The sequence below is a fragment of the Rhodnius prolixus genome, unplaced genomic scaffold, assembly GCF_049639745.1.
Source record: "Rhodnius prolixus isolate KJV_2025 unplaced genomic scaffold, Rpr scaffold_12, whole genome shotgun sequence".
Lineage (NCBI taxonomy): Eukaryota > Metazoa > Arthropoda > Insecta > Hemiptera > Reduviidae > Rhodnius > Rhodnius prolixus.
This window is the reverse complement of record NW_027411635.1, coordinates 3,773,404-3,789,723: the sequence shown is the minus strand read 5'-3', so window position 1 is coordinate 3,789,723 and position 16,320 is coordinate 3,773,404. Positions and strand designations below refer to the sequence as shown.

Here is a 16,320-nt window from a genome sequence, read left to right as displayed (position 1 = left end):
TCTATCAATACCAATAAGGTAAGGACTCTGTTCTTAGTTTGAAAGAATTCAACATCAACTGGGATGATAGATGTACAAGAGAAAGAAGAAAGATACAAGATAGGTGCTCTTGGGAACTCATTAAGGAGCATAATTTGGTGGAGCGACAACACCAAATTCTGCAGATTTGGTAGATGTAGCAAGTTCTTAACCAAAATTGTAAGAGCCTCCGCTTTTTTTGTGTTATACTAGACAACTGGCAGACGGCATTCACTCTGGGCCTGACGGCTGTTAAAACTGCTGTTAAACACTTCCACAACTGTCTCTTACTACTTTTTCAAAGTTCTAACTTATACATCTTCTTTAAACCCAGAATCACTAAAAACATATTTATCTCTAACTAACTTCAGTTTGTAAACCTCAACATTTCATTGAAATAGGTGTACATTACACCTATTTCATGAAATGGTAGTTTTCTCTTACAAATAATAGAATTTTTCCATAAAAATGTTTCAAATATAAGTAGGTAAACATAATAAGTCTTTCTTAGCGGTAAGAGAAAGTATATCATCAAATTGTTTTTTATTCTGACTATGATTTATTATGATGATAATATTCTGATCAAATCAAATTGCAACTTCGATTGGCACCTTATCTGATTGATTCCTTGATCAGTTCTCAGTTGATGTTTTGTAAAGCCGTGTATTTCATCACTTGCTCAGATTTGCTACATCTTCTACACTTCAATGACTCTAAATACTCCACTAAGCAGAGAATTACATTTGGTATTACACACGATGAAATTATTACATCAATTGCAGTTCTCACCCTGAAATGATGCTCTCTGTAATGATGTTATTATTCAATAAATAGTTTTTTTGTGTATACTTTTATAGAACTCCCTAAATCTAACTATGCAACAATAATATTTGGAAAAATGTGTCCTGTTTATTTTATTAAAAATTGAAAAGTTTCAAAAGATTCAAACGCTCAATGGTTTGTAGCGAGGATTGTTATTCGACACGTGGTCTGCTATGTGGCCTTTTAACTTAGCCTTATTTACCTTGGAAGGCGTAATTTATTTTTGCTTTAATTATTTACAAACTCTCTAAAACTCAAAATGTTATAAAATAATAACTGCATATTACCTCCATTTTAACTAAAATTGTAATTTAAATTTTTTAAGGGGGCCTCTACTTTCTTTCCATTTCTAAGTTTTGGTCGGTCTAAGTTTTAAAAATTAATTTAATTATTTTGTTATTACATTTCTAATAATTAGTTTCAAATTTAAATAAATAAATTTAAAAGTAAAGAGCACTAAATAGTTTTTGACTTGTGATCGAGTCACCACCACTGGACTGCGTTACAAAAGCAAAATAAATTTACCTTTGTTTTGTTATAGTTCTAATAATTAGTTTCAAATTTCAATAAATAATTTTGAAAACACAAAGTATTATAAAATTTTAGACTTGTGATCGAGTTATTTAGTGGACTGTATTACAAAAGCAAAACTAATTTACTTGTTGTTCGTTATAATTCTAATAATTAGTTTCAAATTTCCATAAATAATTTTGAAAGTAAAATGCATTAAATAATTTTTTGACTTGTGAACGAGTTACTGTTGGACTGCTACTTCTCTTTCCTTTCGTGATAGTTACCATTAATAGGGTGAATGAACTAATGCAAAATTTCATCTTATTGAAGTAAGTTAAATTGTTTGAGTTAAAATATATGTCATTATGCAAAACGTTTTTGATTTGCTATATTTATGTTAGTAAGTGTATAAAACTAAATTAGAAATATCAGCTATAAACCAACACTACTTTTTTAGACGACAGCTTTTAATAATAAAGTTTGTTTTCAGTTGAAAAGATTGCTTACTTAATAGAAGTTTTTTTTCATTGCTTATGTTCTTGTAAATAACGCGTTTTTTTTTTGAATCCCAGTTGGCCGTAAAATCATTGTTTCTTAATTATTATTTGTATTCTTAATCATATTTTATTAGATTCAAGTGTGTTGACGTTATAGCAAACCAATTTACTTAGCCAGCACCGCTAATTTTCAAATCAAAATTATTATCAAATTGTAAGTTACACTCAGCTTATCCTATCAAATGCAGAGCAAAATCTTCGAACCATGGGTATTTAGCTTTGACGATGTTGTCTGGTGTATGTCCAGGCTTACCCCACGACCTTCTACGCTTAGAATTATAGAATTTTATCCTGTTTTCATCGTAAGTCACAATACGATGCAAAAATAACCTTTCTTTTCTGCCATTGAAGCATTTGTGCAGACGTGAATAGACGCATTTCGAAGTCTCTCGGCTTCAACTCGTATTTCACCCAATGTCCTTGCTTTTTAATCATTCCTAATGCTTTTAAACCTCGAAATTTGTTGTTTGATCAACTCCTAATGAATCTGCTATTTCAGCTAGCGCCTGACATGAGTCTTCATGAAGTAATGTCTCTCTAATTCTTCATCTTCAAACTCTTTCGGTGCGCCAGAGCAGTTTTTAAGATCAAGAGCAAAATCATTATTTTTGCAACGCCTATACCAATCTAGGCATGTTGTTTACGACAGAGCATGGTCGTCGTTAATCTCAACAAGAATTCGGTGCGCTTCAGGTGCAGATTTTTTTCTGAATAAAATATTCTACGCAAATATTCCTTTTTTTTGGAACGAAATTCGACATGTTTAATAAAATATTTAAAAACACTTGTTTACGCTAGGGCTCAATGGCATATTAACACTTGAATAAATTCAAGTTTGTGTTATAATTAAGGAACGGATTTTTATGTATTTAAAAATGCCAAATATTTAATTAAAATATGCATTTATTTTCGTCAATTATGTGGAAAATATGTGATTTTCTTAAAATATTTTCTGGAATATTTAAGTAAAATGGACATTTTTTTTAATGAAAATGGATTTTGGGGGGGGCAAGTAATAATTATTTATACAAGAAAAGAACATTTTTACAATTTATAATAATTTATTAGGAACAAAATAATTTGTTTTTACAAGTTATAATGATTTATACAACAAAGAACATTTTTATTATTTATAAAAAGATGTGTTAAATTTTCAATTTTGAAAACTTCTCTCTTCGAAATTGTTTGCAACCACATGAAATTTCAAATGTTGGAACGTAAAGTGACGACGATCTGGGCGTAAGATGGACTTGTAACGACTAAAAGATCGTTCAACATCTACAGATGTTATAGGTGCCTTGCTGAAAGAAGTTATCTCGTTGGTTGTAAAGGGTACACGATGTTCTGAGGTGACTTCTGTTCCACTGATAGTATCAGAAATCTTGCAGATGGTCTCCCACCCTTTATTCTTGCTCAGTACTTCTACCAGTTTTGATCTGATCAGATCTCCCTTACTCCCAGGAAAAAGTTCTGCTGGAAACTTGCGAAGATATTTAGCAACTAGTTGTTTGTTTGAGGCCGATGTTCGTGGCATTTCACCCAAAAAAGAATACACTAAGTGACCGAACGAAATGAATTGGACACTTCAACGAACGAGCTGAAAGAACAGACAACGTCAGACAACTTCAAAGAACTAACAAGTGCCCGTCACTGTTTAGCAGCATTCTGTGTAAATTACAACAACCATTGCCCACTGTGATTCACAGCCCTACAGTCTGTGGTTCACAGTTCCTGTCAACCACCTCCCAATTATGAAAATATGCCTAAAATGAAAAATATGTACATATTTTGATTAAATATGTAGAAATATTTATTTATTTTAATCAAATATGTATAAATATGCGATAACATCCAAATATGTGGAAATATGTGAAATAAAAGTAGACTCAAACGGCTTAAAAAGTGTCAGTATGAATACTTCTAGTTGAAAAACGTCTGTAAATTGCCTAGAAAAAAATATGTAAATACATACGAATCCGTTCCCTAGTTATAATAGATTAGTCCTAACAGATTAGTCACCAACCCACTACTTCCCTCATGCTGTACAGTGGTGCCATCTTTTGGCAAACAGCGGGAACTTATTCAAGATTCTAATTGATATTTTAGAATTTCAATGAGAGAAAGTTACATTGGTTTTTCTTATCAGATTATTTTCTAAAATTTTCTCAGAACTTTACGAGCCACAACCTTTTCTTTGGATATTTTGGTTTCAGATTACACTTGCAAATAAGAAAGCTAGACGTTCTTTAGATAATTATAAACTTAGAAAAAAAATCTTGTACAACAACCTAATATACATTTAAATTACTTAAGTTACTGTTAATTTTGATTAAGTTATTATTACAGTTACAGGTGCCACGGTACCCGAGCGGTTAGAGGCGAGCTAATATTTATTGTGATACTGGGTTCGATTCCCGGTCAAGGCAATGGATTTTATTTAATGTTTAATGACATTTAATAAAATTGAAGTAAAGTATGTTCGCTAGTGGCCTCTGTCCACACCTAATTTTACCTGAAAAAGTGGGCATTACTTTACTTTTTATTATAGCTATTACATTTTTACTGTTTTGTTTTTTTATTATATTTCTAGAGGCAGAAATTTGCCTATTGGCAAGAGCTTAACGTCCGGAGTCGAATGTTCCCTATTAAGACTGTCAATCAGATTTTGGATTAGACTAGATCCACAGCATATCAGTGTGGAGAGCACCAAAGGATTTCAACTCCACCTAATTGTGATGCAGAATTTTTAATCTGTAAGAATAACGGATGAATGCACTGATGCAGAAGAACGGTATATGGTTTCAACAGAATCGTTTCATTAATTTATTTTTCTGTTTTTTTTACTTTCTCTTATACTCTAAAAGGCCGAGTAATTTATTCTTATATTTTTTATTCTAGTTATACGTAATCTGAGGATTATAATACCGTCCAGTAGTCACATCTTACTGCATAATCTGAGGATTATATAATAATACTGTTCAATCATTTTACTGCATTATCTGAGGATTATATAATAATACTGTTCAATAGTCTCATCTTACTGCATAATCTAAGGATTATATAATAATACAGTCCAATAGTCACACCTTACTGCATAATCTGAGGATTATATAATAATACTTTCCAATAGTCACATCTTACTGCATAATCTGAGGATTATAATATTGAGCGTTTTTACTAAGCCTTCATTAAGCCCCCTGCCAACTTATTATATTTATTTGTCTTGATTTCTTTTTAAGTTTTTATGCAGATTTTGATTGATTCTTATTGCCTAATCAATATTTACTCTTGCAGGTGGCTAAAGAATAAATACTGAGCAGTTAAAAAAATATAGCAAACTTCTATTTCGTAGACCCAGATGTTTTTTAAGATAATAAACTCTTGTGTTTAATAATGTCAGATTGGTACAGTTAGCTACATTCTATGAGGTAATTTACTTGAACGTGATTTATAATAGTAAACAACGTAACCACCATCATGCACGAATTTCAATTTAAGGAATCATTTAGAAATCTACGAAAGTTATAGTAATTTCAGTGCATAAGTAATTATTTTGACATTTTCTTTAATTAATTACTGCCATCGCTTATCATTCAAAATAACAAATTGCCTCTGCATTAAGTCTCACAATTTTAAGTATTTAAAACATACCCCGTAAGAAAAATGACTATAACTGGGAAAAACGGATAGTATTGGCCTTTTTGAGCAGGCAGTATTGTGAAAATTACGAAAAAAATTTACATCGCATTATAAATATAAACGTTGTACGATACAAAATTTAGCAATTTTTTTTCTGGGTTGCTAACATAGAAAGAATCAAGATGATAAATTTTGTAAAGAATCATAAATTATCTTTTAGGTCTCCTGTAAAATTTACCTATTTTGACTTAAAACATTTTTTTTTTATTATTATTATTTCGGCTCCCAATTATTAGAGGAATAATTTTTAATTTTAAGACGCGTCAAATTTGTTACCATTGGCGCCCAAAGCTTTCTTGGTGCACTGCCGGCCTCTTACAATGATGTTTCATTACAAAAAACGTTGTCTTTTATTGGACAGTAAGCTGTAAAGCCAACTAGGAAGAGTAAAGGCAGCAAGTTTTACTGGAACTCGTGATTTGTATGTAGAAATCCACTGCACCAACTACTGCGCTGCGCTAATCTCTTCATAACCGTTTATTAAACAATATCATTTGATAAAAGATTAAAAGTAATCGCCTATTTTTTCAGGCAGGGCTTAATCCAACTACCAATTAGATATCGTGAACGTGGGAAACAATAAGTTTCCTAGCCAATGGTAGAGAAGCAACGATCTCAGACTGATATCCTGACTAATTAAGGGACTCACCCTATACGCGCTGAGAGATCTCCATTGTCACCGCTGAGCTTATAATTTCGTCTTAGGCTGGCTGAGTATGGTAAAGTAATGAGAATACAATTGTGAAATAATATTCTAGCCAGAATATTACCTTATTTACCTTACTTTAAAAAATTCTAATATGTTCACGCGCACCTTACATTAGCATACAATTGTTCAAGAACAAGAAGTCCTAAATGGACGAAATCAAAGATTTTGAATTAATTTGTACATACGTCGCCTTTCTATTATTTCTCTAAAATTTTAATTTCTAAATTTGAAATGAAATATTTACCAATCTTCCGCGCTTGGTACTATGTTTACTTCGTTACCTCAGCTTAGTAATGAAGGTAGACATAATCTGAAGAAAGGCAGTACCTAAAATAATATCCTTCTTGGGTTCTTTGTATGGACAATGTTTATAAAGAAACTAACGTAGGAAACAACCTTAAATTTCCTTGCCAACAGTAAAGAAGCAACGATCTCAGGCTGACATTTACACTATTACAGACTTATTTATAAGTTAATAATCTACTTTATTCAATTTAACAGCGTCACATTCCTAATACATCTGAACATTCTTAAGTAATAATAACACAATTTTGAAATAATATTCCAGCCTGAGAATTACTTTACTTACCTTACATTAAAGGGTCTAATATGTTCACGCATACTAATAAATTACGAGTACATTAGCATACAATTGTTCAAGAAAGTATAATTCCTAAATGAACGGAATCAGAGAATAGGAATTGATTTTTATTTACTTCATCTTTTGATTATTTCTCTACAATTTATTTTTTAATTTAAAAAGTAACATTTCTCGGCAACAAAATGGTCGTTAATTTTGTTATTCAATAATTTTCGGTACGTGGTGCTGTGTTTTCTTCGTTACCTCAGCTTAGTAATGAAGTAAGACAAAGCCTGTGGAAAGGCAGTACCTAAAATAATATCCTTTGAAGGATACTTTGTAATCAAACTTATTACAAAGTAAATGTCTTGGGAAACAATTTTCAATTTCCATTTCTAATTATGAAAATGTTTTTGAGAATGGAAATCTGGTTCCGTAACTACGGATTTTTGTTTTTGTTTTATCTTAGTAAACCAAATTCATTGTTTTCCTAGTTGTTGAAAGTATTGTTTGTCTTATAGTGTTTTATAAATTAAGTACAGTGACTCCCATTAATATTGGGACAGTACATACAGAAGTTAAAAATTGACGAAAATTAAAAGTGGCACCCATTTATTCAAATTTTTATAAATTCATTTCATTTTATAATTACTATTAATTAAATAAAAACTATTTAAATAAGTACATAAAAATGTTTTGGTAGATTAAAAACAATATATATAATAATAAGAGCAAATTCTACCTCTCATAAATATTGGGACACTATTATAATTTATAGTTTGTCCAAGGTTTTGCCCGAATATTTATACAATTTGTAAATATATACCTTAAGCATATATTCAATATGAAATTAATAATTAAATTAGTTTATATAAATCAAGCCACGTATAACATGTCGCGCAAAAATACAAATACAACGATTGAACAAAGAAAAATTGTAATTTCTTTGCACAAAGACAATAAAAAGTGTTAGAGAGACAGAAAAACTGATCGGACCTAAAACATCTACTGCGTGGAACATCATTCAGCGTTACCAAAAAGAAAAAGAATTGTTTCAATCCCACAAAAAGGCCGTCCTCGACTGCTCTCTGAGAGAGAGCAGCAGAGAGCAGCGTTGTATCTTAAAAGAATTAGAAAAGATCACCGACTTAGTGCTCCAAAACTTCAATGTGAAATTTTTGACATGTTCAGAGAGCAAAAATGGAGCAGAAACAGTTCGGAGAGTGCTAAGAAAACTCGACTATCATGGTAGAGTAGCCTGGAAGAATCCTTAGAGAGTGAAATTTGCCGAAAAATATTTTAATGAAAATAGTGAATTTTGGAATGATATACTCTAGCGATGAATCAAAATTTAATATTTTTTAGCCAGATGGAAGGGATATGGTCTGGAGGACAGCGAATGCTGAACTCGAAAAGAAGAATTTACAGCCAACTTTAAAGGGTTTTAAAGCTGCACCACCGGGTGGAGGTGGGTCAGTTCTGGTTTGGGGCTGGATGTCCGCATCAGGATTTGGAGAATTAATGTTTGTTGATGGAATGTTGGACAAAATGGTTTATAGTAATATATTAAAAAATAATTTGAAAAAAAATGCCCAAAAATTGGGTATTTTAGGGTCTTTTAAATTCTACCAAGAGAACGACCCCAAACCTACGGCTTGGGTGATACGCCAGTGACTGTTATATAATTGCCCAAAAGTATTCCAAACCTCTCCGCAGTCTCCAGGTCTTAATTCCATTGAAGATTTATGGCAATATTTAGCTAGTGCTTTAAGAAAAACGAATAATATCTAACAAAAATGAATTAAAACGATGTTTCCTGGAAGAATGGGAAAAAAACACCACCTGAATTAACCAAAAACTTGTTTCACCTATGCCTGATCGTTTGAGGGCTATTGTAAGTCAAAAAGCAATTATTAAATTATTACCAACCAATTATTAAATAGTAGGAGATTTTAAATATTGAACATTTAAACTCTAGCACTTCTGGTGTCCCAATATTTTTGAGAGCCTTATTTCACACTTTTTCAAAAAGTGCTACCTAACAGTTTGGAATTTCATCGATTTATACTTATATATAATTTCCACAGATGTTGCTAATGTTATTTAAAAAAAAAAAAATTCCAAACTTTTGTATGTTGTTTTCATTTTCCTATTAAATCATTTTGTAATAGGTGTCCCAATATTAATGGGAGTCACTGTACGTATACAATACTTCTAATTTTATATCTTTTGATTTTAGATTCACTGGTGGTTTTCAATCTCACTATCATGGAAATTTCAACGAAAGAAGAAACGTGTTCTAGATTGTATAGAAATTATTTAGGTAAACGATTTGGTTTAAAACCTTCATTAGAAGTTCTTATACAATAACTTTGCGATACTTTTTTACATTTTGCGTTAAGAACTTCATAATTTCATTTTACAGTGATTTCCAAACTTTTATAAATATCTAAAAACAAAAATCTTTTTTGTATAAGGTACCACTTTATAAAGTGAAAAGAAACCAATAACTACTTACATATCTTATACTGGTACATTAGTAGCTCAAGGCGCATTTTCCTGGGCGATAATATGTACATTATACACTGTTGGAAAGAGTCGAACCGGTCTTAATATAAGGTTTTCCACCAACCAATTTTTGTGATGTTTGCACTTGTGACAAACATTCTATTGCGTTGATTCCTTGTTTCGGTGTTACTTACTTGGTACTATGGTTACTTCGTTACCTCAGGTTAGTAATGAAGTAAGACAAAAACCTTTGGAAAGGTGGAACCTAAATTATTATCCTGGAAGGCGGCTTTACAAACAACACTGTTTATAAAATAATTAACCTAGGAAATAATCATTACATTTCCTAACCATTGGTTAGTAACTGCTTCGGACTGGCATTTACAGTACTACAGACAATAATTGAGGGGGTTAGAAGTAAAACGGTTTAAGTGAGTTTTTGAACGTTTGGAGATATCTGCAGTTAAAGTTTTTTACTGATAGTAAATTAACCGCTCTACATACATGCATTTTTGTAGTTACCTTTAATAAAAAAATAAATAAATTTTCATTATAAAATATATACAAAGAAGAATAAAACTCTTTGTGGGTTTATAACAAGGTTTATTCCACGAAAATGTAACAATACTCAGATAAACTTTTATAAAATTTTCCTAATAACAAAGGTAATTGAGAGTTACAGTAAAACATAAACTGAGAAATTATACATCATAGTCTGAATCTAATAGCATGCATTTGTTTTCTTCGTCATCATTTTCTCCTGGATTTTTAGATACCCGTGAAACAATGGAATCGCTGTGCTTTAGGTTTTTATAGAAGTTATGATAGATGGGCGGAATATATTCCAGCAATGTTTGTAGATTATTATATTTTGCGGTTTTAATCTCTAACTCATTTTTATGTAAACGTTTAAATATGTCCATACTTAAAGATGGACGCCCTACTTTCGGTTTCGCCAAATCACATGTTGCGAAATCTATGTCTTCATTTAGCGTTTTTTTGTATTTCATTGATAGTTTCTCTTCTTTAAAGAAGGCAAACCATGAAATTTCTCGCCACTTTACTGTGTTACCTTTCCTGTCTTTTTTGGGGTCTTTCATTAAGGTATTAAGTGCGGATAATGTTACAAAGTCTTCTTGTGTCATACCTTTTACGATAAATTTAGACGATGTACCTTTTATAACATCTTGCCAATGCTTTGGAATAAAAACCTGAGGAATCTGTCTCTTCTTTTTTTCAATTAAACCAAAACTTCTGTCACACTCCATATACGTATGGCCGTGTTCCAAGAACTTGTGGTGAATTTCTCTTAAGCATGTACATTGGACCAAAAAGGTAAACAGTTTGCAAATGTTTTTATTCTTGTTTTGGCCACCACAAGAATCGCTATATGCTATTAACCGTGTAATATTATTTTTTGGTGACAGATTTCTGATGAAGTCTAAAAGGCACGATCCAATTTCTTGAGAACCTCTTGAGGCAATAGTCTCATCCCACGTATACATATAACTTTTTCCAGTAAGCAAATCGTGGATGCAGAAGTTATATGTCCAGAGTTGACGCAAATAGAACACCTTGGACGTTGTTAGTAATGGTGTTGGTAGTGTTTGCTGTAAATCAAAACAGATTACTGCAGTATCATTCCTGTCTTTATATAAGTCTATATCAGCTTTCTTGGCCGTAATAGCTTTTTGGGACTTCCTTTGATGAAGCTCCAACTGCACTTTGGCTGCTGCCATCTGTTCTTGGGAGTCTGTATGTTTAATAATATTCTGAAGTTGATAACAACGACTACAAGTATCTGAATAAGGCTTGTGGAATCTTAAATTGAACTGTGTATTGAATATTAACCGGTAATAAGATTCTGTAACTGGAATTTGCCCTTTTTCAGTACAGAGCTCCTTGTACAACTTATACATTTTGGTAATATTTAAATCACCTGACAAATAACTAACATTAGGGTTATCGTGCCGAGAGTAATGGCTCTGGTATTTAGGGAATTTCTTTATATGACCAATAACATACTGCTTTCTATCTTCACTAATTTTATTGGCCGGTGAAGATTTACCCCGATGATCAGGTATAATCATTCCAGACGTAGTAGTTTTCTTACACACAAAATTAAAACGCCTGACAGTTATGTCGAATGTTTTTAAAAAAAAGGCTTTACAAACTCGTTTTTCCATTAAAGTTATAACAGTACTGTATGATTTCTCAACTGTAGCCTTCGTAGATTTTCTTGATGGCATCTTTTTTTTAATGCAAGATGATAGAAAAGATGTTTGCAAGTCATACGTAGGCAATTCATAAAATTGTGTAAACAAATCGCGTCTTTCTTGTTCACTTATAACGTCATTGCAATGGTAACGACATGTATGATTATAAGGTGTTAGATCTCTTTTTGGGCGTTGCTTGTTTTTACGTCCTATATATTCTTTACCAGCAGTTCTTAAAGCTCTTGCTTTCCTGTCTTTCCAATCATACATCTTCCTTTTTCTTTTTCTAGTTCTTTCCGGTGCCAAATGTTGAGATGCCGCATGTTGAGGCACTGATTTTTCTTCGCCTGATGGTGTAGGCGAGTCGGTATCATTTTCATTAAGATTTTCATAAATGTAATCAGAATCTTCATCCGTGTTAAATGGATCAGAATCTGCAAAATTTGAAAAATGGAAAAAAGTAGTATAGCTAACCTTAAAAATGTAATGTAAACAAAACAGTCAATTTGCTAGCTTAATTTTTTCACCAAAAATTGGATATAACTAAATAATAAATAAATTTTTCTCACCTGACACACAATCCAAGTCTTCCATTGTATTCGCAGTAACTGTATAAAAAACCACTCTAAAATTTACAAAAATTGACAAGCTATGTGACAAACAACAGCGCATACAGTGTTGAAAACTTTTTGGATGAAAAATGAATCAAGTGCACTTGAACCCTTTTACAACTTACGGAATATCATAATCTACTAACACAGTTCATGAGAAACCAACTAGATGGCGCACTTATACACGATATTCACTTAAATCCTTTTACAACCAACAAAATATGAGTTTTATTTATATGAATCTGAGGTTAGTACATATTTTACAAAATCTGCACTTAAACCGTTTTACTTCTAACCCCCTCAATTGTAAAAGAATAATTCTTTGCTGGCTTATTGTGGGTCTGTTCCCACCACATCACCACCCAAATGCGAGGAGCGATCCTCATTGTTTCCGTTGGACTCATAATTTAGCTTTTGGCCGGCACATCATCCTAAAGTAATAAGAATACCATTTTTAAATAATATTCTAGCCTAAATTTTACCTTACTTTAGAGCAGGGTATTTCAACCAAATGCCCACAACTAAGTCTTAAAATAATGAAAAAAAAAATAATAAAACAAAATTAAAAGTTACTTTAATGTTCCGAACAATTCGATAAATTGCATAACAGATCAATTCTTGATTAATCAGCCGATTACGCCAGCTACTATTTTTGGCAATCTCAAATGTGGCCGTGAAACAAAAATGTTGAAAACCCTTGCTTTAGAGGGTCCGATTTGTTCACGTTCACCTTAGTTGAACGTATAATTCAAGAACACATATGTCCCAAATGGACGGAATCAGAGAATTTGGACTTACTTTCAAACTTTTCTTTAATTTCGTTTGCAGTAATTTTAGGTACTTGGTATGTGTTTATTTTGTTACCTCAGTTTAGTAATGAAGTAAGACAAAAAGCCTGGAGAAAGACTTACTTCAATTAACATCCTTTTGGGGTTCTTTGTAATAACATAGTTTACGAAAAACAAACCTAGAAAAAAATGTGTATTTCTTATCATAAAAATGTTTTTGTAAAGCTCCAGGAATTGATTCAATACCACGTGGATACAAAAACAGTACTGATAATTTTCTCGAACAGTTAGTGGACACTTTTAATTTTTATCTATGAAAACTGTAGCATTCCACGTAGTTTTAACGAATCAGTCCTTTATCCGCTATATAAAAAGGGCGATTTAAACTCTGTTACAAACTATAAGGGGATCTTCTTTATTAATGTGGTTTCAAGCTATTTACAGAGGTGTTATTAAAACGATTGTGGGATTGGGTAGATTTATATAATATTCTTTAAGAATTTCAGGCGGGATACTCTACAGTTGACAATATCTTCGCCCTTCTTAATACTCTCAAAATTGTATTGTCAAAAAAGCGGCGAAAAATTTAGTTTTTTTTATAGATTTCAAATCAGCTTTCGATTGTGTCAACCGGCATTCTGTATTTTTTTAAGTTGGCTAATTTGGGACTGTCTTCGAAAGTAATAAACAGTGTGGCATAAAGAGAGGACGACTGAATTTTTTCACACAAATATTGGCGTGAGGCAAGGTTGTCTTCTGAGCCCTTTACTTTTTAGTCTTTTTCTTAATGATTTGCACGATAGAATCGAGGAAGGCTTAGATGTTGCTGGGATAAACATTAGCTGTCTCATGTATGCCGACGATGTTGTTATGTTAGCATCAACCCCTGTTAAATTACAAAGGATGATAAACAAACTGAGCGAATATTGTCTTTTATGGAGTTTAAATATACATTTAGCTAAATCGAAAGTCGTAGTGTTCCGAAATGGTGGTAAACTTTCAAGATTTGAAAAGTGGTATTTAGAGTGACGACAAATTGATATTGTAAATTCTTACAAATACCTTGGTATGACCATCTCCTCAAAAGTATCTCTTAGTGACCATTTTCTAGAAAGAATTAGCCATGCAAAATTTGGGCTGAACATTACTTGATGGCATAACTTAATGATGAAAAAGGATATTCCCTACTTCGCCAAGTTAGAAGTATTTCATTCGATTTCTCGTTCAGTAGTCAGCTATGGGTCTCAAGTGTGGGGATTTGAGCCTTATGACAGTTTGGAAAAATTTAGAGGGTACTTTATAAGAAAATTATTGTCACTTCCCCGGTGTACCCTAAATTATATAGTAGATTTTGAAACCGGAATTGACTCTATATATTGTAAAGTTTTTCCAAAAACTTTACTTACACAACTAGTGCCTGCCACTAGTTATTTTAATAATATGTGGGTTTGATTAAATAATAAAACTCGCTAAATTTGTAAGTAATAACCTGATTTATTAACACATTACCTTCACTCACATTAACATTTACTAGCAACTAACGCTATTCATTAGTCACCATTTACAACAGTCACAACAGTTTACTGTTACTCACTTCGTAACGCCACAAAACTGTTCCCCGACTGACCACTGGTCCGCACCGCACCGAATTGCACTAGTCTCAGCTGCACTAACACAGCTCTACTCATCAACTGACTAATTGCCTGACTAGCTAACTTTGAAGCACTCCGCAACACTGAATCTCTCAACACTAACTCAGAACTTGACTAAAACTCTCTAAACTCAATAATTAACTGCTCTAAAAACTACAAGACTGTACAATTCTTAGAACTCGATTAAAAACTGATTAACAACTCATTAAGAACTAACTTCTCCAGCTGTGTCTGCCTCCTTTTAACTGCGACTGCCCCACTCCGTCTGTGTCACGCCTACCGGCCGGTCACTGGCTGAGGAAAACACATACTGCCACCACCCCAATTGGGGCCGCCCTCCTCCAACCTTCTGTCACACTCCAACTCCGCCTGTCTTGCTCCCACCTGCCGCTCATTGGCTGGAAAACACATACTGTCACATTCACAACTAGGGCCGCCTCCTCCAATTCTCTGTCTCTCTCCAACTCCGTCTGTCTCACTCTCACCTGTCAATCACTGGCTGGGAAAACACATATGCTACCACCCCAACTGAGGCCTTTCTCTTAGCTGGCTTTTACACAGCGATGGACCATTACAGGCTACGGTCACTAAACTCCTTGAACAATCTAGCCCTTTCCTTTCTAGTTCAGGTAGAGATCGGCCCTTTTGTCTACACAGTGGTGACCTGTTACCGGCTTTGGTCGCTTAACCCCTAGAACAATCTAGGCCTTTCTTTTCTCCTCAGGTAGAGACCGCCCTTTTGTTCACACAGTGGTGGCCTGTTACCGACTTTGGTCGCTCAACCCCTAGAACAATCTAGGCCTTTCTTCTCTGCCCAGGTCAACTTCGTTACAATATTCTTTTACTTTGAAGCTTCACTTCAAGTATGTACTGAAAGTTTTAGAAATGTCCTCTACTCGTTTGCCTCACATTTTGTGTAACAAGAACAAAAGGAATGTATACTGGTATAAAAAAAATGGAGGAAGTTAGGTGCAACACATTTACCTCTGTCGAATATCCCATCATTGCGGCAAAAATTACTAAGTTTGAGGCTGCATATAACAAAAGCTCAAAAAGAAAAGACTTTAAATAAATGTAAACAATCAAGGTGTAAATTATACGGTAGACTTTGTTCTGTCGGGAACGGCACTATGTACTTGAATGATGAATGTGATTTATGTACGATGCGATGGATTTGTAAGGCTAGAACTGAATCCCTAAATCTGAATTTTAAATACTAGAAACGAGACAATACAGTTAGATAATAATAATAATAATAATATATTTATTGCTTATAAGGTTACAAAACCCTTTAGCAAGGAGTTTGCGTTTGACATTTTTTTTATAAACAGAAAAATTTGTAAATTAAATAACAACTTTACTATAAAGGAAGAAAAACAGAAATAACTACTTGTAAATTTAAAATTATAAAAATCAAAAATAAATAGCCAAACTACTGAGTACTTTAATATTCTACATTTCTTTAAAGATATTCATAATTTAGTTTTTTGCAATCTTGATCAAACCATTTAGCGTTATAATTTACTCTAGATCGAGGTACAAAGTTTTTGGTTTGCCTCATATTGCAAGCCTCTACAGAACTATAAATGGTATTTACAATGTTATTATAGAAATAATGTTCACTATTGTCACTATTATAATATATAT

At 32.7% G+C, this 16,320-nt stretch overlaps 1 protein-coding gene and 1 long non-coding RNA gene across 2 annotated transcripts; one reads left to right on the top strand and one right to left on the bottom strand.

The window, feature by feature from the left end:
• Positions 1-1,401: 1,401 nt before the first annotated feature.
• Positions 1,402-9,957, top strand: LOC141461745 (uncharacterized). The gene is made up of 6 exons (XR_012463022.1): positions 1,402-1,682; positions 4,257-4,383; positions 4,501-4,701; positions 5,205-5,338; positions 6,141-6,333; positions 9,138-9,957. It is a non-coding gene; the product is annotated as an uncharacterized lncRNA (long non-coding RNA).
• A 25-nt stretch (positions 9,958-9,982) lies between these two features.
• LOC141461744 (uncharacterized) lies at positions 9,983-15,832 on the bottom strand. Its single transcript, XM_074143038.1, has one exon. The coding sequence runs from the start codon at positions 11,890-11,892 to the stop codon at positions 10,108-10,110; it is 1,785 nt and encodes a 594-aa protein (XP_073999139.1). The 5' UTR covers positions 11,893-15,832; the 3' UTR covers positions 9,983-10,107.
• Between the last annotated feature and the right edge of the window lie 488 nt (positions 15,833-16,320).